Source organism: Gorilla gorilla, chromosome 9, assembly GCF_029281585.2.
Source record: "Gorilla gorilla gorilla isolate KB3781 chromosome 9, NHGRI_mGorGor1-v2.1_pri, whole genome shotgun sequence".
Taxonomy (NCBI): Eukaryota; Metazoa; Chordata; class Mammalia; order Primates; family Hominidae; genus Gorilla; species Gorilla gorilla.
In genome coordinates, this window is record NC_073233.2 from 127,085,722 (window position 1) to 127,107,081 (window position 21,360).

At 52.6% G+C, this 21,360-nt stretch overlaps 1 protein-coding gene across 4 annotated transcripts; it reads left to right on the plus strand.

Moving 5' to 3' along the window:
• The first annotated feature begins 6,870 nt into the window (after positions 1–6,870).
• ABCG4 (ATP binding cassette subfamily G member 4) lies at positions 6,871–20,487 on the plus strand. 4 transcript variants are annotated; one of them, XM_004052260.4, is made up of 15 exons: positions 6,872–7,199; positions 7,788–8,037; positions 11,860–11,977; positions 12,094–12,226; positions 12,359–12,409; positions 12,604–12,749; positions 14,161–14,284; positions 14,396–14,510; positions 14,704–14,846; positions 16,044–16,142; positions 16,367–16,535; positions 16,639–16,739; positions 18,038–18,196; positions 18,349–18,467; positions 18,692–20,487. In XM_004052260.4, exons 2-15 carry the CDS (start codon positions 7,800–7,802, stop codon positions 18,915–18,917), a joined length of 1,941 nt encoding a protein of 646 aa, XP_004052308.1. In that variant the 5' UTR covers positions 6,872–7,199; positions 7,788–7,799; the 3' UTR covers positions 18,918–20,487. The 4 variants fall into 4 exon arrangements, with proteins under 4 accessions (XP_055211090.1, XP_004052308.1, XP_055211088.1 ...); XM_055355113.2 differs by having other exon boundaries at positions 6,872–7,116; XM_031016466.3 differs by lacking the exon at positions 6,872–7,199 and adding an exon at positions 11,037–11,091 and having other exon boundaries at positions 7,955–8,037.
• Positions 20,488–21,360: the final 873 nt, after the last annotated feature.

Consider the following 21,360-nt stretch of genomic DNA (forward strand, 5'->3'; position numbering starts at 1 on the left):
GCTTTCAAAGATCAGATCAAAACTACTATAAAGTCTGCTTTAATACATGAAATTAAAAAATATAAAGTATATGGGAGGCTGTGCACGGGTTATGTGGAAATACTATACCATTTTATATTGGGACTTGAACATCTGTGGACTTTGATATCCAAGGGGAGTCCTGGAACCAATCTCCCACAGATACTGAGGGACGACTGTACAAATGTACAATATTTGGTCTTTTTCCTCATTTCCTGGCATACAACTTCTAAAATCCTTGGACTCTTCACAGTGTAAGTGTCTTTTTGTGACCCAATGAGTTGATTGAGGGCTGGCAGCACCTAGGTAGCTTCAGGATGGGCGCTGATCATTGGAAAGACCAAGGCAGAATTAGAAGGGTGAGACTTTCAGCTCCACCCCACAACCACCAGGAAGGGGAGAGGGGCTGAAGGTTGAGTTGATCACCAATGACCAATGATTTAATCAACCATGCCTATGTAATGAGCCTCCATAAAAACTCAAAGGAGGTTCAGAGAGCTTCTGGATAGCTGAACATGTGGAGGTTCCTGGAGTTCCTGGAGGGTTCTTGGAGAGTGCATAGAAGTTCTCCACCCTCTTACCGGGCGCGGTGGCTCACGCCTGTAATCCTAGCACTTTGGGAGGCCGAGGTGGGCGGATTGCCTGAGCTCAGGAGTTCGAGACCAGCCTGAGCACACAGTGAAACCCCGTCTCTACTAAAATACAAAAATTAGCCGGGCGTGGCGGCATGCACCTGTAATCCCAGCTACTCATGAGGCTGAGACAGGAGAATCATTTGAACACGGGAGGCGGAGGTTGCAGTGAGCTGAGATCACACCACTGCACTCTAGCCTGGGCGACAGCAAGACTTCGTCTCAAAAAAAAAAAAAAAAAAAAAAGAAGCCCGGGCGCGGTGGCTCACACCTGTAATCTCAGCACTTTGGGAGGCCGAAGCGGGTGGATCAAAAGGTCAAGAGATCAAGACCATCCTGGCTAACACGGTGAAACCCCGTCTCTACTAAAAATACAAAAAAATTAGCTGGGCATGGTGGCAAGCGCCTGTAGTCCCAGCTGTTCGGGAGGCTGAGGGAGGAGAATGGCGTGAACCTGGGAGGCGGAGCTCGCAGTGAGCCAAGATCGCGCCACTGCACTCCACCCTGGGCGACAGAACTAGACTCCGTCTAAAAAAAAAAAAAAAAAAAAAAAGGAAGTTCTCCACTTCTCTCCTCTTCCCACATGCCTCACCCATTGCCTCTCTTTGTCTGTATTCTGTGTAATATCATTTATAATAAGCTGATAAATGAAAGTAAAGTGTTTCCCCAAGTTCTATTAGCCACCCTAGCAAATTAATCAAACCCAGTGAGGGAGTTGAGGGAACCCTGATTTATAGCCAGTTGGTCAGAAGCATGAACAGAAACAACCTGCGGCTTGTGATTAGCATTGGAAGTGGGGGGTAGTCTGTGGGACTGAGCCCTCAACCTGTGGCATCTGACACTATCTCCAGGCAGGTAGTGTTGGAATTGAATTGAATTAGAGGACAACCAGCTGGTGTCCACTGCAGAATTGATTGCTTGCTTAAAGTGTGGGGCAAAACACCCATACATCTGGCATCAGAAGTGTGTTGTGAGAGTATAGTAAGAGAAACTGAGTTTGTTTATTTCTGTGTATTCTCAACCCAGTATTAGGGGTAGGAGAACAGGGCCCAGAGAAAAGCTGGGGAGACACCTGATCTGTAAGGCTGGTTCCACCCAAAAGATACAGCCAAGAGGTGTGGTGTGAGTTCAAGTTTTAAGAGAAGGAAGAAAAAGAGATAAGAGACTTCGGCAGAGACCCTTGGCATTCTGCAGCTTTGGAGAACCCCAGTTTCTTCTTATCAAAGGAAATGGTGGTACATAATTATCAAAGGAAATGGTGGTACATAGCAGGAGAGAGAGGGAGAGACAAACACTGCGCTTTTATTTTATTTTATTTTTATTTCTTTTTTTTTTTTTTTTTGAGACAGAGTCTCGCTCTGTGGCCCAAGCTGGAGTGCAGTGGCACGATCCTGGCTCACTGCAAGCTCCGCCTCCTGGGTTCATGCCATTCTCCTGCCTCAGCCTCCTGAGTAGCTGGGACTACAGGCGCCCACCACCACGCCCGGCTAATTTTTTGTATTTTTAGTAGAGACGGGGTTTCACCATGTTAGCCAGGATGGTCTCGACCTCTTGACCTTGTGATCTGCCCGTCTTGGCCTCCTGAAGTGCTGGGATTAGAGGCGTGAGCCACAGCGCCCGGCAACACTGCACTTTTAAAATTCACTTCAAAATTGCTTGATTTTGTTTCGTTGTTATTATAATTTTTTTTTTTGAGATGGAGTTTCACTCTTGTCATCCAGGCTGGAGTGCAGTGGCGCGATCTCTGCTCACTGCAACCTCTGCCTCCCAGGTTCAAGTGATTCTCCTACCTCAGCCTCCCAAGTAGCTGGAATTACAGGCATGTGCCACCCACCTGGCTAATTTTTGTATTTTTTAGTAGAGACAGTGTTTCACCATGTTGACCAGGCTGGTCTTGAACTCCTGATTTCAGGTGATCCATCCGCCTCAGCCTCCCAGAGTGCTGGGATTACAGGCGTGAGCCACTGCGCCCAGCCTATAATTTTTTAAAAAAGCAACAGCAGAGACTCTGTCTAGTCTCTGAGGGGTCGGGAGAGGCAATCAATAGTTACCCCTCCACGGCCTCCACTCCAGCGCCTATGCACATTTTTCCTTTCTGCCTTGGGGAGCCACAGGAGGACTGGAGAGCTTTGCTGCTGCATACCGGCAGGAACCCTGAAGCCAGCTGAGTGGGTGGGGCAGGGTGGGGGTTTGCAGTCAGTCTCCTCTTTATCCACCCCTCCTTCCTGGTCCTGGGCTGCATCTCTCCAAGTGACCAGCAGGGGGGCCTTCATTAACAAATACACTTTAAAACCATTCTGTCCAGAGGTGACAGACCGTCATGGTGGGCAAGGGAGGCACAGTGGAAGAGAGACCTGGGATGGTGGAAGCAGAACTGGTCAGTTCCAATATCCCCCCAGTCGAATTCCTTTCCAGCTCCCATAGGACCGTGTTAACCCTCCTTTTTTTTCACAGGCCCACAAAGCTGCTTAACAACTGCTTCTCCCACAAATCCCTGCCCACAGCAGCCTGTGTCTGTTAGATTAGCTCCTGGCACTAAGCTGAGATGGGAATTTTCTGCTTCTGCCTTGCTCCTCTTAAGCCAGTTATCATCAACCCTTACACGTCTGGGCCTAGGGAAACATGCCCTGGATGGAGGCTCGGTCCTGATGGTGGGGGTGAGGAGGTCTGGGGTGGGAGTTGGGAGAATCCTAGAGAAAGGGGAGAATCCATCTCAGGGAATGGGAGGAGGTCTGTTTGGAGGAATAGGGGAGGATCCACCTGGACGCTGAGGGAAAGTCTGGTGAGAAATAGAGGGTTTGTTCTGGGGATGGGAGGTCTAGACTAAGGAAAGAAGGTTCTTTTAAGCAACGGTTCTCAGAAGGTGGTCCCTGGACTAGCAGCATCAGCATCACTTGAGAACTTATTAGAGATGTAAATTCTCTGGCTCCACCCCAGATACTGAATCAGAAACTCTGGGAGTGGAGCCCAGTAATCTAATCTGTGTTTTAACAAGCTCTCTAGATGATTTGGATGTGCGCTCAAATTTGAGGACCACTGCTCTTGAGTTACAAGGTCTACTCTAGGAGTTGGAAGTGTGTGTTCTCAGGAATCAAAGGTCCCTCTTGGGGGATATGTGGTGGGAGTGGGGAGTATCTCTAGGATGGAGAAGGTCTGTGCTAGGACCTCTGGAAGGCTGGAAAGGTTCTATATCCTAGAATGAGAAAGGTCTGTTCAGGGCAACTGAGAAAATCTGCTTTATAAAGTGGGAAGGTGACAATAGGTAATGAGGAAGTTTGACATCGTAGATAAAGCCATGGTTTAGAATCACTGAGACCTGGATTTGAATCCCTACATCCATCACACTAGCTATGTACTTCATACTTGTACTTAATATTTCTGAGCTTCAGTTCCTTATCTAAAACATGGAAGAGTAATACTGACTTCATAACATTGTTACAAGGACTGGTTAGACTGTTCAGTCAATGGGTATTTATGGAGTACATTTTCTTTTTTTTAATTTTTAATTTTTTAATTTTTTTTGTAGAGAGAGGGTCTCCTTACATTGCCTAGGCTGGTCTCAAAATCCTGGGCTCAAGCAATCCTCCTGCCTGAGCCTCCCAAAGTGCTGGGATTACAGGCATGAGCCACCACACCCGGTTTTGACTGCAATTTCTGTGTCCAAGTTCTAGGAATATAGTGGAGAAAGAGACTGGCCTAGCCCCTTACTCAGAGATCAACCATATCTCTATGCTATGTGCCTAGCAGGTAGTAGGCATTCAATAAATGTAGTTTCCCCTCCTTTGCTAAGGAAAGGAAGATTCATCTGGGGGAAGGAAATGAGCCTGAACCGTGGTGTGACCTGGGAAGTAAGAATGTATGGTCTATGCAATGGCATGATTATGGCTCACTGCAGCCTTATCATCCCAGGCTCAAGTGATCCTCCTGCCTCAGCCTCCCGAGTAGCTGGGACTACAGGCACACACCACCACGTCTGGCTTATTTATTTATTTAATTTTATTTTTTGAGACAGAGTCTTGCTCTGTCGCCCAGGCTGGAGTGCAGTGGCACGATCTTGGCTCACTACAACCTCCGCCTCCCAGGTTCAAGTGATTCTTGTGCCCTAGCCTCCAAAGTATTATAGGCATGAGCCACCATGCCCAGCTAATTTTTGTAATATTAGTAGAGATGGGGTCTCGCCATCTTGGCCAGGCTGGTCTCGAACTCCTGACCTAAAGTGATCCACCCACCTTGGCATCCCAAAGTGCTGGGATTACAGGTGTGAGCCACCATGCCTGGCCTATAGTCTATTCTTGAGAATAAAAAATCTTAATCTGCTGAGTGTGGTGGCTCATGCCTGTAATCCCAGCACTTTGGGAGGCTGAGGCGGGCGGATCACTTGAGGTCAGGAGTTCGAGACCAGCCTGGTCAACATGGTGAAACCCCATCTCTACAAAAAATACAAAAATTAGCCGGGTGTGGTGGTGTGTGCCTGTAGTTCCAGCTACTCAGGAGGCCGAGGCAGGAGAATCGCTTCAACCTGGGAGGCAGAGGCTGCAGTGAGCTGAGATCTCGCCACTGCTCTCCAGCCTGGGTGACAGAATGAGACTACATCAGAAAGAAAGAAAGAAGCAGAGAAAGACAGAGAGAGAGAAAGAAAGAAAGAGAAAGGAAGAAAAAGAAAGAAAGAAAAAGAAAGAAAGAAAGAAAGAAAAAAAAAAAGAAGAAAGTTGTGTGCCAAAGAATAAAGATGGGTGGCATTAAGACATGGAGGTTATCTCAGGAGGATGAAGAGCCTGTCTAGAAAATAGAGAGAGACAGTCCATTTGGGAATAAGGTTCTGAGAGGCCCAATTAGCAGGGTAAAATCAGGGACTTTGGGATTCAAGCCCTGCTTTGCCACCAACTATTGCTTAACCTCCCTATGCCTCAGTTTTTCATCTCTAAAGGGGGGTTGTAAAACCTGTCGCATAGGGATATTGTGAAGATTAAATAAGATAATGCCTGGTACAAAGTAGTTAATAAATGCAACTGTTGGGGGTTGGGGAGGTCTATAGTAGCTGATGAGAAGTTGACTTGGAGAATGGAGGGTCCATCTGGAGAACAGGAGGTTGGTCCTGAGGAATGGTGGTGATGTGGGGCATGGAGTTGGGGGAAGATAGGAAAGACTGGATCCAAACCCCACACAAACCTCAGAGTAACAGGGCGGGGCCTAGAGAAATCCTCCAGGGATCGCTAGCTTTTAGGGCTGTGGAGAGGTTGTTGGGAGGGGGGCCAGCAGGAGACAGGTTTGACTGCTAGTAACCTCTCAACTGCTGCAGTAAGGAGAAGCCTCAGCGGTGGCAGTCACACCAGCAGCCTCAGAGCCTTCCCTCCCCATCGTCTCTGCTGTGTGACAGGTGGGAACTTAAAAGCTCAGATCACGTGTCTTGGCTAGCTAACCTACTTACCCCTTGAAGACATAGTGGCAGGGACAGGCAAGGGCCAAGAGGAATTGGCTGAGAAAAGGGCAGAGCAGGGGAAAGCCCCAAGTGTGTTCTCGGGACCTACATTTGAAGGCTTTGGGGGCAAGGGAGAGAATGTGCAGGTGCATGAGATGCCCAGGGCATGTCTGCGAGCCCTGTGCATGCCCTGGCACACAGGTCCCTCCAGGATATGGCATGTGCCTGTCTTGAAGGCCTGTATCTGGCTAGGTGACTACAGTCGGAGCAGGCTGAGCACTGGGTTCCAGTTTAACTCTGGAGCTACTGCAGGCTCTCCCAAAGCTGCTGCCATTTCCCCTTCTTTATTAGTGTCCTAACTCAGAGAAAGTGTGAATGGGGAGACAGGAGGATGTTCCAATGTCCCAAGGGCTCCTGCGTTTTTGAAAGCCTTTGCACCTAGTTTGGGGATTCCTGGAGGGAGGCCTGCGCTCATTCATGGGCTGGAACTGAGGGAAATTGTTGGGGGACTGGTATCGTGTGTGAAGACAGACTGACACCTTTACTATCCCTCCACTTTCCCCCACCCCCAACACCATTGCCTAATCTGTCTTCCAGGGACTTGTCCGCACGGAGTGACTCCAGCTCTCCTTTCCTCACTGCCTCCAAGTCGGCCCTTTGCCATCAACCCCCAGTCCTGAGTTCACCCCTGCACCTCCTCCGGCCCCCGCGCCGCAAGCGCTGCTCTCTCCTTTGCCGTCCTCGCCCCCCGCGGGCTGCCGGGCGGCGCGGGCCCTTTAAGAACGGCGGGACCGGCGAGCAGTAGCTGGTAGGAGAGCGCAGTCGCCCCGCGGGCTCGGAGGACACAGCGTCCGGGACCAGGCTCTGGGAAGCGGGTGTGCACAGCCCAGCAGAGTCAGGGCGCGACCCCAACCGCCTCTCACCATCCTTGCCATCTCCTCCGAGCCGAGGGCCGGCCCTCCTGCCTCGCCTGCCCCGCCCCGGCCCCGCCCCGGCCCGGGCCGCCGGGACCGGGAGCCGGGACGCGGGTGCCGCAGCCCGAGGCAGGTAAGGGGAGCCCCGGCTCTTCGTCCCCGGTCCGTGGCAGCGCTGAGCATCCCGGCCCCGCACCGGCCCGGGGGCGCGTCAAGGTGACTAGGCATGCGGGAGATGGGGCGGGGGCTTGAGCCGCCGTGGGGCGCTTAGTTTTGAGTCCGGGTGGTGCGCCTGGCTTTGGGGACAGCCCGGGGCACGCGGGCCCGGGGGTGCCGGCGGGAGGGGCCGGCCTAGGCGTCGCGCCAAGGGATGGGGAGTGGGACGCAGCCGGAGGCCTGAAGCCTCCTCCTCTCCGCCTTCCCCTGGTCCGCCCTGCACTCACCCTGCTACCCCGACCTCCTAGCGGGCAGCCTCTGCCGGCTGCCTCTTCTCCCCCGCCCCCTATTCCTTCAGTCCCCAGGGGCTGCTGGCCTGCGGGGTAAGGAGATTAGAGAAGCCGCCGGGAGGAAGGAGCGATTGAGGGCTTCAAGGGGACGGGCTGGGGTCAGGCTGGAGCTGGGCTGCCCGGGACTGAGCGTCTCCGTGCGGGGAGTTGGGGGCGGGGGCAGAGTGCGGGGCTAACAGTCGCGGATCTGCCCCGAGAAGGAGGTGGGTAGTGGGGGCGGGGGCAGCATTAGAATGCCAGGGAGCTTTGAGCGGGGCTCGGTGGTCTGCCCCAAACTGAGCACGCCCTCTCCCTGCAGGTCGGCTGCGTGATGGCGGAGAAGGCGCTGGAGGCCGTGGGCTGTGGACTAGGGCCGGGGGCTGTGGCCATGGCCGTGACGCTGGAGGACGGGGCGGAACCCCCTGTGCTGACCACGCACCTGAAGAAGGTGGAGAACCACATCACTGAAGCCCAGCGCTTCTCCCACCTACCCAAGCGCTCAGCCGTGGACATCGAGTTCGTGGAGCTGTCCTATTCCGTGCGGGAGGGGCCCTGCTGGCGCAAAAGGGGTAGGGAACAGCCTGGTAGGGGGAGTCCGTGGGCCCTCTCTGAGTTGCCTCTCCAGAAGCATGAGGCCTGGGTGTCCCATGTTCGGAAAGTCCTGCACCAGTGGGCTCTGTGGAAACACTAAAATCTGGGCCCCAGCCCCTTGCTCACTGTGCACTCTTGGGGTGTCAGGATCTACGCTCCCCCACACCTGTGAGCACCATGGGATACTAGGTGCAATTGGTTATTGAAGCTGTATCTTCTAAAGAGATCCCGTGACCTCTGGTCCTTGAGTGGTCCTTGATGAGTTTTCCTTCTTTTGTTTATGGAGGATTCCTACCTGTGAGGGCTGGTATGAAAAAGTAGGGGGCTGTGTCTGCAGGGTTGAGCAATACCCTTGGACCTAATTATAAAGACGTTCTCATTCCTGTCATCTTATTCCATTCTTACCACAGTGCTCAGAAGCAGGGAGGGTGGCGGTTTGGCAGGATAGATGTCATCTCCATGTTACTAATAAGGAAACTGAGGCCCAGGGAAGTTGAGTAACTTGACCAATGTCACACAGCTAGTAAGTGGTAGAGCTGAGACCAGAAGCCCGGTTTCCCAGCTCTCCATGCATTGTTCCTTTCTCTCTCTTCCCTGTACAGCAGTCCCATCACCTCCCCCTTCCCGCCCATGAGGACAGGTTCCCCTGAACCCTGACTAGCCCCTGCAGCCCCTACCCTGAGCAGCTTTAGCTGCTAGTAGGGAAGCTGAGGCTGTTTCCCAGAGCCTGGGTGTGGGCCAGGGGTGGGGCTGGGACATTGTTCTCTGAGGTTCAACAAATAGGTTTGGGGTGCTTCAGAGCAGGGCTGAGCATGATCTGCCTCTGCACTCTCCAAACCCTCACTCCCATGAGTGACCAAAAGGTCACATGGCTGAACCAATGGAAACTGAGGCATCTGGGCTTCCTGCCCAGTGGGCCCTGTCCCTAAGCAACCTCTTTCGGTCCTGAGACCAGCTCTGGGCAAAATGATGAGGCAGTTGTTATTTCTTTAGCCCTCTCATTTCCTCATAATTTTAAGAAACTAAGATTTTTTAAAAAATGTGTCTAGACGGGCCAGCTCTCCAGTTGCTTCCATGCGCCAGCCACAGATTGATATCCCTCACCTGGCCCTTCCCTCCTTTTGACCTTGCCAGCCTCATTCTGCTGTACTGGCCATTTTGCCATTTCTTTCATCCGTTGTCCCTTTCTCTGCCCCCTGCCCTCCCCTCGATGACTTCTGTTTTCCATTGAATCCCTCTCCCCTTCTCTAGAGGACAGAAAGCAATTAAGGGTAGGCAGAAAGGAAAGAAAGCAAGGGGGATGGAGAGAGGGAGAGTTCTACCTTTCCCAAGTAAGGATTTGTTATCATCTCCCCTAATTATGTATAGCATTTCTTATTTTTTCAAAACAGCTTCCTTTTAATTATTTTTAATAATCTCACTTAACATTCGTAATAACTCTGTAAGTCCTTGGGATTAGATATTACTATCCTTCCCTTATAGATGAGGAGTCAGAGGCCTTAAAGATTAAGTGACTTGACAAAATTGCAAAGAGAGCTACTGACGGCGGCAGAACTAGAATACCAGTGTCTCTCCAGCCCAAGGGCCTGGCTGGCCTCTTCTGTGCTGAGCAGTTGTGGGACATGGGTTCCTAGTCACTTATAAGCTGTGTGACCTTGGGCAGGCTGCCTATCCGCTCTTGGCCTTGCTTTTCTCATCTGTAAACAGGGATGATAAGAATACACAGACTTGTGTGAAGCTCAGCTGAGACGGTATCTGTGAGAGGCAAATGTAAGATGATTTTTGTGTTAGGCATCAGTGTTCAACCAGCTACTGTAATTAATTGAGGGGAAGGTTCGTCGTTGCCAGTTTCTTCTCCTGCAAGAGATCACTTCCTGTGAGTGGCTCTGAAAGGCATATGCTGGAGTGCGCCACCAAATGTCTCTGATTGATGGCGAGGAGGACTGAGGCAGAGGGCTAGAGCCCACGGCTTCCCTCTCCCAGGAAAGAACTTGCTGTGTGACCCTGGGTGAGTCACTAGATGTCTCTGGGCCCCAGTTGCCTCACCCATGTTGTTAGAGAAACAGTTGAAGCTTTGTAAACCATGGGTACCATCCAGGCAGTTGCTGTGATCAGGACCTGGCAGTGGGCAGGAGCTGCTCCCCCTTCTGACAGGAAGCATCCAGAGGGACAGCCGGGCCCAGAACACAGTCCTGGGTGTCGTGGAGGGAGGGTTAAATATGCCATCCCTTCACTGTCTCCACTAAGGACGCTAAGGAGGTGGAGTGGAGAGGGACTTGGGCTCTGTGGGGGTTAGAGGGGGCAGCAATGAGCAAGGTGCTAGGTAAGGGATTGGCACGTCCTCACCTATGAGGGAGGTCTGCCAGCATCGCAGGCAGGGCCCTCCTTGGTGGCTTCATCCTTCCCCTCCACTTCCATGTCTCACCAGGTCACTCCATGTAGGCTCTGCCCTCTGTTCCTTGGATTGTGAGTGTATATACACATACTTTTATATCACAGAGCTTTTCCTCCCAAAGCCTAGAAGGCCTCTGCTTTCCCTTTGCCTTTTAGAATCCTGCTCATCCTTCAAGGCTTAGCTCAAACGCCACCTCTTCCGTGAGGCCAGTCTTGATTTTCTTCTTTCCCCCCGACTCACGTCAATTCCATTTTTTGCATTCTCACAGCACATTTTTTGTACTTCTGTTATAACCCTAATTTTATTTTTCTTCATAGATTTTTTTTTGTTTTTCTATCTTACTTAGACTATGACCTTCTTGAATATAAAAACTGTGTCTTCCTCAATTTTTATCCAGTGTTTGGTACAGAGCTTGGTATATAGTAGACATCAATAAGCATTTATCAAGTAGAATTAATAGTAAAATGTCACTTTTTAATGCATTCTATGTGCCAAGCACTGTGTCATGTGTTTTACATATATTATCTCATTGAATCTTTACAACAACCCTATGAGATAGGTACTATCATCCTCATTTTACAGATGAGGGACCTGGAGCTCAGAGAGGTTAAGCAGCTTGCCCGAGGTCACACAGCTGGTAAGTGTGGAGCCAGAATTTGAACCCAGATCCACCTGACTCCAAACCGTGCTCTAAATGCATATGCTGCCTTCCAATGAATGAATGAAAGGTGAGATTTTACTGGGCCATGTAGGGGCTAGAGAAACAAGCCTGGCAGATAGAGAGAGCGCAAAGAAGAAGGCTTTTTCTGAATTAGGGAAAAGCTCTGAGAACTCACGCTCGTGGAACAGACACTTACTGCACATCTACTACAGGCCAGACAGTCTGCTGAGATTACCAAGATGAGTGAGAACTGCCCCCAAGGAGCTCACTGACTAAGAGGCTGGGAGAGCTGGTCAAGTGACAGGCACATCAAGTAACAAACATGCTGGCATAGGAGAGGTGCTGTGGAAACACAGGGGATAGGCAGCCAGCTCGGGCTGCAGTAGTGGGAGTTTTCCTGGAGGGGGCGAGACAGTGGCCACTGTGATTACAGAAGAGGACCAGGGTCTTCTATAGCTTTGATCCCCTCTCCACGCCCATCCATGAGATGTGTGGATTTTCCCATGCCTTTCGGAAGAGGATTGTTGCCTCTGGTACTTTGATATTAGTGGTGGTCGTTTCTAGGGGGACGGGATGAGAGGGATGGGTTCCTGCCGGGGCTATAAGGGTTATTACTCCATCCTAACGCAATCACACTGAGTAGGGGCTACCTATTTCACTGATAGCCATGGCTGCTCCTAAGAATTTTGGGGGTACTTCTGTTCACTGCAGCCTGACTAAAAATTCCTCCCCACCTCACTGCAGGTTATAAGACCCTTCTCAAGTGCCTCTCAGGTAAATTCTGCCGCCGGGAGCTGATTGGCATCATGGGCCCCTCAGGGGCTGGCAAGTCTACATTCATGAACATCTTGGCAGGATACAGGTAAGGAAGAGACTGGGGTGGAATGGAGGCAGGACTCAGGAAGAAGTATCCCTTGGGGAACACAGAAGGTATTCTGAAAGGGCATTGACCCCCATCCTCAACCCACATCCCTGCAGGGAGTCTGGAATGAAGGGGCAGATCCTGGTTAATGGAAGGCCACGGGAGCTGAGGACCTTCCGCAAGATGTCCTGCTACATCATGCAAGATGACATGCTGCTGCCGCACCTCACGGTGTTGGAAGCCATGATGGTGAGGGCTGGATAGTCACCCCTCCTCCCAGCAACCCCCTCTGTCTGCTGTCGCCACCTTCACCATTGGCGGAGGGTTCAAGGCAGAGCTCCCTCCCACACATACTTTTCTCGCTTACTCTCTGGGCCCCAGGTCTCTGCTAACCTGAAGCTGAGTGAGAAGCAGGAGGTGAAGAAGGAGCTGGTGAGTGGGGAAGGGAGGCAGTGGGACCACTCTCTTTTGTGGTGCTGCTGAGCTCAAGGCCCCGAGCTGGGGGTGGGAGAGTGGTGGCCTAGGCCGAGACAATGCACTTAAGGGAGATGCTTTTTGAAGCTGGGGTGGTGCCTGGGGGAAGCAGAGACTCCGAAGCTGACCTGGCATGGGTGGGGTGGGGCCAGGTGACAGAGATCCTGACGGCACTGGGCCTGATGTCGTGCTCCCACACGAGGACAGCCCTGCTCTCTGGTGGGCAGAGGAAGCGTCTGGCCATCGCCCTGGAGCTGGTCAACAACCCGCCTGTCATGTTCTTTGATGAGCCCACCAGGTAGTTCTCTCCACCCTTTCCCACCAGGATACCCCTCTCCTCTCGGCCCTGAGCCAGGGCTGGAGGCTGCATCTTCTTCATGATCCAGAGCCTCTGTTCACAGCCTCCTGGGGCCAAGATAAGGGCTTCTTCCTCATCTCCACCCTTGCCAATTCTGTTGCTGTGAGCAGCCCCATCCTTCGCCTGGGCAGAGATCTAGGTGTCCTCCTTGATTGACACCTCCCTCTCCAGTCACCCTCAGCCATCAGTCACCAAGTCCTGTTGATTCTGCCTCCTTTTGATATCTCTCAGATTTGCCCTGCCCCATCTCTAATGTTGATGTTAAGTTCAGGACAGCAACAGATTCTTATCTGCTTGTCTCCAGTGTCTCCCAGTCAATCCTTTCTCCAAACTGCAGCTACAGTGAACTTTCTTTTATTTTTTTAAGATGGAGTCTCGCTCTGTCACCCAGGCTGGAGTGCAGTGGCACGATCTCAGCTCACTGCAACCTCTGACTCCCGGGTTCAAGTGATTCTCCTGCCTCAGCCTCTCGAGTAGCTGGAATTACGGGCGTGTACCACCACACCCAGCTAGTTTTTGTATTTTTAGTAGAGATGGGGTTTCACCATGTTGGTCAGGCTGGTCTTGAACTTCTGACCTCGTGATCCACCCACCTTGGCCTCCCAAAGTGTTGGGATTACAGGCGTGAGCCACCGTGCCCGGCCAGAGTGAACTTTCTAAAGACAAGTCTGCAGTGCTCACTCCCCTGCTTAAAACATGCAGTGTTTCCTTTCTGACTTGTCCTCGAAATAAAGTCAGGTGACTTACAAGGGCCTGGTCTGAACCTACTTCTCCAGCCTCATGTCATGTACTTTATGCTCTAATAATACTGAGTTGCTTGTAATTCCCTGGTCAAGCCACATGTTTCATGCCTCTAAGCTTTGCCCATGCTGTGTCTTCTGCTGGAATGCCCTTCACCACTATGCCTCCCCTCTCCCCTTCACCTGCTTAGCTCTTACTCCTGGGCTCGCTCAGGAACCTTCTCTGACTACCCTCCAACACCTGCTACAGCTGAGCTGAATCCGCCCCCTCTTTCACCCAGTGTTGCTACAGCACTTTCCACATTACCCAAAATCATCTGTGTGCTTGTCTCTCTCTCCTTCCAGACCAGAGTCTATGTCTTATTTATGCATCATTGTAATCCCAGTTCCTGGCATACAACAGGTCCTCAATATATGCTTATTAAACTGAACAGTGCTCTTGGCTTCTGGGTATCCCTCCAAGTGCCTGAACCATAAAGGATACAGATGCGGCCAGAGTGCCCTCTTCCTGCCAGCTTCATCCCCTTCACAGCAGCTGCCCTGCCCCAGACACTCCCTTCTTTTGGCCTCACCCACCTCACATGGCCCCCTGGTGGCCTCTCTCTGGACAGTGGTCTGGATAGCGCCTCTTGTTTCCAAGTGGTGTCCCTCATGAAGTCCCTGGCACAGGGGGGCCGTACCATCATCTGCACCATCCACCAGCCCAGTGCCAAGCTCTTCGAGATGTTTGACAAGGTGAGTGTCTCCAGGCCTCAAGGAGGATTGGCCTGAGATGGAGGGATGGAAGGGGGTCAATAGGGGTGCCTGGCCCGCTGTTCCTTCCTTACCCTTCTCTTTCTGCTGCAGCTCTACATCCTGAGCCAGGGTCAGTGCATCTTCAAAGGCGTGGTCACCAACCTGATCCCCTATCTAAAGGGACTCGGCTTGCATTGCCCCACCTACCACAACCCGGCTGACTTCAGTGAGTGGGGGTCTGTTGGTAGGGGCTGGGAAACAGCAGTGGGCCGAACCTGGGGGCTCTGGTCTTGCACTCAGGCCTTCTAGGGGTAGAGATCTCACCGTCGCCTGCCTTCCCCACACACCCAAGGCGGGACTGACTTGCCCTTGGGAAGCGAGTATGAATCTAAACTGAGCTCTCCACTCTGTGTCCCCAGTCATCGAGGTGGCCTCTGGCGAGTATGGAGACCTGAACCCCATGTTGTTCAGGGCTGTGCAGAATGGGCTGTGCGCCATGGCTGAGAAGAAGAGCAGCCCTGAGAAGAAGGAGGTCCCTGCCCCATGCCCTCCTTGTCCTCCGGTGAGTAGGGGTGGAGAGGGCAGAGCAGGCATAGTTGGGGAGGGGAGACTGGACCATGGACAGTGGCCCTGCCAAAGAGGCTGTTCCCCGGAGGCATCGCAACCATTGGGTGCTAGGAAGAACCTAGGACTTGGAATCGACCTACTATGAACAGCACTGTGACCTTAGGCACATTATTTAACCTCCTTGAGCTCCAGTTTCCTCATTGACTTACTCATTCAGCAAGTTCTTGTTGAGCAGCTACAGTGTGCTGTCCTTGGTCCTGGCATAGTGCCCATCTGGTAAGCAAGATCAACATGGTCCCCAGCTTAGTGGCCAGTGTGGCTGACTGTTCTCTCTAACTTAGAGATGATGATACTCACCTCACAGGGTGATCGGGAGGACTAATTAGATAATCACATAAAGCTCTTAGCACTGTAGCTGGTACAGCAGGCGTCTGCCCAGTGCTAGTTCTCTTCCTTAAATGAGACACTATAACTCCTGAAAACCAGATTGGTTAGTTTTTGTTGTTATTGTTGTCATTATCATCATTATTAAATAACATTACTGTAAAATTGGTGGCATAAAGGAATTATACCTGGCCAGATACAGTGGCTCACGCCTGTAATCCCAGCACTTTGGGAGGCCGAGGCGGGTGGGTCAGGAGATGGAGACCATCCTGGCTAACATGGTGAAACCCCATCTCTACTAAAAATACAAAAATTAGCCAGGCGTGGTGGAGGGCACCTGTAGTCCCAGCTACTCGGGAGGCTGAGGCAGGAGAATGGCGTGAACCAGGGAGGCGGAGCTTGCAGTGAGCTGAGATTGCGCCACTGCACTCCAGACTGGGCGACAGAGCGAGACTCTGACTCAAAAACAAAAAAAACAAAACAAAAAAGGAATTATACCCTTAGAGTTCATGTGTTTTGATGGATTAAAAAAGTAACCGATCTATTATTAGCCACCACGGGTGTCCATTACTTTCTTTCCATCTCCTCCCTCCCAAGTTTTTGCCCCCTTTTTGTGTCTGAATCTCGCTCTGATTCATACCCCTAAGCCTAGCTTTCAGGTACACAACTTAATGGTAGAAGATTCTCTGTAGACCTGGAGGACCCCTGCCCCGGGGAAGAGCTCTGAGGTTTTTCATTCACTGAGCTGGGTGTTCTGTGGGCGAATGGGGTAGGCTCACCTGATCCCGATCCAATTTCTTCTTTCCAGGAAGTGGATCCCATTGAAAGCCACACCTTTGCCACCAGCACCCTCACACAGTTCTGCATCCTCTTCAAGAGGACCTTCCTGTCCATCCTCAGGGACACGGTGAGGCGTCAGGCTGGGGGAGAGGAGGCTGGCACAGGCCTGACCTTTTGGGCTGTAGGATCCCAGCAGCTGAGATGGGAATGGGGACCCTCCCTCACAGCCCTGCAATGTGCCTGTGGGGTCTCTGTGCCTGTGAGGGCAGCTCTGAGTTCCTACTCCGAGTCTACTCTGTGGCTTGCCCTGGCCTGTAACACATCCCTCTCCTGGTGATGACCCCTCCCAAGGTCCTGACCCACCTACGGTTCATGTCCCACGTGGTTATTGGCGTGCTCATCGGCCTCCTCTACCTGCATATTGGCGACGATGCCAGCAAGGTCTTCAACAACACCGGCTGCCTCTTCTTCTCCATGCTGTTCCTCATGTTCGCCGCCCTCATGCCAACTGTGCTCACCTGTGAGCTGAGCTGCCCTGGGCATGGGGCAAGGGTGTGGGTGCTGGGGCTTGGGGCAGGGGCCAGGGTGTCGTCCGGGTGTGCCTAAGCAGCCTGTGTCCTCAGTCCCCTTAGAGATGGCGGTCTTCATGAGGGAGCACCTCAACTACTGGTACAGCCTCAAAGCATATTACCTGGCCAAGACCATGGCTGACGTGCCCTTTCAGGTGGGCCTCTTCTTCCCACCTGCCCACTGCCTCCATCTTGTCTTGCTCCTTCTATCCTTGCTTTCTTGCCTCCCTCAAACTTGTCACTTTCCTTCCTTTGCTGTCCTTCTACTCACTTAGCAAATAGACGGTGAGTACCTGTCATAGCCCAGGCTCTGTACCAGGCCCTAGGGATATAGCATTGAACTAGACTGATGTAGTCTTGACCACGTGGAACTTATGTTTTAGTGAGGACAACTGACAACAAACAGAAAATGATGAAAATAACCCTATAGGGCCAGGCGCAGTGGCTTGCGCCTGTAATCCCAGCACTTTGGGAAGCCGAGGCTGGAGGATCACTTGAGCTCAGGAGTTTGAGACCAGCCTGGGCAACATGGCGAAATCCCATCTCTACTAAAAATACAAAAATTAGCCAGGCATGGTGTTGTGCACCTGTAGTCCCAGCTACTGGGGGCAATAACCCTACAAATGACTCTGTAACTCTTATTAGGGGCAGTAGAAAATGGTGTACTCTCTGGCTCTTACTGCCACCTGCTACCTGCAAGATCTTGGGCAAATCACTCTCTTTGCTAAAGTGTACCCATCTATAAAATGGAATGACAATAGTATCTACCTCAGGATTGTTAGAATTGAATGAGTTAATGTATATAAAGTACTTAGAATAGTGCTTGGCACATACGAAGTGCCCAGCAAATGTTAGCTGGTTGTTGTTACCGCCAATACCACCCTGTTCCAAGCATCAGGGCCACCAGTAGTCCATAGGGCACATCTGTGCAAGTTAGAAAAAGGTGCCCCTTCCTCAGGGTGGACACCGTCACAGGATGCTTGGCTTAATAAGAAGAGCACAAGCTGGACCTTTGGCCTGGTTGGCTCTTGGTTGGATGCCCTTGAGCAGCGGATGACTGTACTTAGTAGGCTCAGACCCTGCCCCCTAGGAGTTGGTAGCTCATGGGGGGAACAAAATGGCTCTCCTATGGAGAGTTAATTAATTAACAATATAACGAATAAGCTGGTCCAGGTGGGAAGGACTTTAGGCGCTCAGGGAAGGGAAAAGTCACCGTGCCTGAAGCAGTCAGGGTGGACCCAACGGAAGACGTGAGACGAGATAAGTGATGGTCATATGGCCAGGGAGGAAGGGGACGTGTGTCGATCTGGGGGACAGCTTGAACAAGAGTGTGGAGGCAGGATGGACACCCTGGGAATAGGTATTCTAGAGGCCCAGGCTTGGGTGGAGTGGAGGTCTTGGCTGCTGTGCCCCTGGCTTGAAGTCCACTGTCCAGCCCGTGCCCACTCCCCAGGTGGTGTGTCCGGTGGTGTACTGCAGCATTGTGTACTGGATGACGGGCCAGCCCGCTGAGACCAGCCGCTTCCTGCTCTTCTCAGCCCTGGCCACCGCCACCGCCTTGGTGGCCCAATCTTTGGGGCTGCTGATCGGAGCTGCTTCCAACTCCCTACAGGTGGGAGGGCTGGCAGCTGGGAATTCCCAAGGTGGGATGAGGTCTTGTGGGAGGAAGCAGGGCCCGGTGCGAGGGTTAGGGGGGAGCTCTAGGAAACCTGGGTTTGTCCTGGTCACCCCTATGATGGCCTGGCCCCCTCCCTTCCCCTCTAGGTGGCCACTTTTGTGGGCCCAGTTACCGCCATCCCTGTCCTCTTGTTCTCCGGCTTCTTTGTCAGCTTCAAGACCATCCCCACTTACCTGCAATGGAGCTCCTATCTCTCCTATGTCAGGTCAGTACCCCTGCCCTCCTCGTTGGCCTCTGCTCCTCCCTGGAGGAGTCCATACCCAGGGCTTCCTGGGTTGTGCCAAGTCTGCTGCCTGCCCCATTATCCTTTGGGCAGGGGCACCCTGGCTGCACCCCAGGGATGACAGCATTGCAGCTGGGCTCTGGCAGTTTTCTCAGAGAGCAGGGACCCTGTGTGCTGTATCCCATCTGATATCCCTCCCTGCCTAGGTATGGCTTTGAGGGTGTGATCCTGACGATCTATGGCATGGAGCGAGGAGACCTGACATGTTTAGAGGAACGCTGCCCGTTCCGGGAGCCACAGAGCATCCTCCGAGCGCTGGATGTGGAGGATGCCAAGCTCTACATGGACTTCCTGGTCTTGGGCATCTTCTTCCTAGCCCTGCGGCTGCTGGCCTACCTTGTGCTGCGTTACCGGGTCAAGTCAGAGAGATAGAGGCTTGCCCCAGCCTGTACCCCAGCCCCTGCAGCAGGAAGCCCCCAGTCCCAGCCCTTTGGGACTGTTTTAACCTTATAGACTTGGGCACTGGTTCCTGGCGGGGCTATCCTCTCCTCCCTTGGCTCCTCCACAGGCTGGCTGTCGGACTGCGCTCCCAGCCTGGGCTCTGGGAGTGGGGGCTTCAGCCCTCCCCACTATGCCCAGGAGTCTTCCCAAGTTGATGCGGTTTGTAGCTTCCTCCCTACTCTCTCCAACACCTGCATGCAAAGACTACTGGGAGGCTGCTGCCTCCTTCCTGCCCATGGCACCCTCCTCTGCTGTCTGCCTGGGAGCCCTAGGCTCTCTAGGGCCCCACTTACAACTGACCAAAGTGGCCCCCTCTGGGGGTCCCCACCACACAAGTGTTTGTAAACTGGGCTGCTATAAGGTTGGAGTTCCAGGGCTGGGCCCTGGTGGAGTCCACTGGAAGTCCCATTATGGATGTTGAAATGGACAGGGAAGGACTCTGGAAGTCTCTTCCTCCTCCTCCTCTTCTCTCCACCCCTAGACCCTGGCTGACTTGGACAATCTGCCAGGACAGAAGCTGGGTTTTCTGTCTAGGTCACCACTCCCAATCCTGGGGATTGGAGAGGCCTGGGGCTGTGGGATGCCCCATCCCCCTCCCCATCACCTTTGGTGGGGGTAGGGCCTGGTGGCACCTGTGCAATAATGTCTGTGTTTCTCTCCCACCTGCCACTGGAACTGGAGAATGCACTTTATTCTGGGCGGGGGGTGAGTGGGGGAAGACCCAACCCTCCTTTCTCGCTGCCCCTAACGCATGCACGGTCTCGGTCTCGTGATGCTCCCTCCCTCTCCAGAGTGACAGGCACATACACGCGAACAGGCCATCTCAGCCCTACACACTTGCCATCCCCTACAGCACAGAGGAAGAGTGATGGTGGTATGCTGGTGGTGGCGGGTGCTGGTGGGAGGACAGTGCCAACCTCCTCCTGGGGATCCCATGTTGGAGACTCTAAGGATAAGGCTGGTGCTGCCCAGGGTGTCTACAGGAACTGCAGGTGTCTACCCGCAAGTCTTCCCTCCTCCCAAGCCAGGGGTGGCACAGGGCACTAGATCCCTGGAGTTCAGGAACCAACACAAGCACAAGCACGGGCATAAGTTGGCCTTGGCCACTGCCACCCACGCACGGCCCTCCTTTTGTGCTCCATGCTGGCATCTTCACTCCCCTACCCCTTCCCTAGCCACTGCTGCTCATTCAAACTTCTGTCCATGTCCCTCCACTGTTCCTATCAGCAGGTGGCCCCTGGGCATCAGAACAGCCTGCCCTGGGCACCAGGTGGCAGACACACTCAGAGCGTGTCTGGCTTTCCTGGTGGGTCCAGGCCCATTCTGCTTCTGATTTCCCCTCCCCCAGGGCTCATTTTCCCCCTTTTTCCTGTACACATCCCTGTCTACCTCCTCTCACCCTGCCACAGATTCTTCCTATCACACAGGGATGCCAGTTGTATTTGTGGGATTTCACCCATTATTAATAAAACCTATATTTATACAGTATGCAATGTGTAAATGTGTGTGGATCTGCCACCTGGTACTGTGCCCTGCAAGGGGGCCTTCAAAGCATTTGGCATAATGCCTGTCAGCTGTAGGGAGTCTGTGGCAGGGGATGGTAGGTCCCAGGTACATGTCAAGCTAGTGAAGATGTAGCTTAAGAAATATTTGTGTCACCGGGCATGGTGGCTCACGCCTGTAATCCCAGCACTTCGGGAGGCTGAGGCGGGCGGATCACGAGGTCAGGAGATCGAGACAATCTTGGCTAACAGGATGAAACCCCATCTCTACTAAAAATACAAAAAATTAGCCGGGTGTGGTGGCGGGTGCCTATAGTCCCAGCTACTCGGGAGGCTGAGGCAGGAAAATGGCATGAACCCAGGACGCGGAGGTTGCAGTGAGCTGAGATCATGCCACTGCACTCCAGCCTGGGCAACAGAGCGAGACTCCGTATCAAAAAAAAAAAAAAAAAAAGAAATATTTGCGTCATGCTGTCCGTCTCACAGAGGCTTCACATTCATTATCTCAAGGGAGTCTCATGCTGACCCTGCACCATCCTTCATGACAACCCGTTTTGTAGATGAGAGAACTGAGACTTGGGTTAAGTAACCTACCCAAGGGCCCTCAACGAATGGAGGAGGAGCCAGGCCTGGAGACCAGGTCTTCTGCCTCCAAAGTCCTCTTTCTTGGCATTGGTCAATGACACTTGTTCATGGTGGACCCACATGCTGTGTGGGGGAGCTGCGTGTCTGCTGTATGAGTGAGTTCTTGCCCAAATGATGCCTGCCTCTGTCTTCAGGACTCACTGAGCCCTGGGTGTGCCTGCAGGGGTGGGGTGTGTTCATGGTTATGGAGGGCAGTGAGAAGCAGGAAAGACCCTGGAGCCCCATCC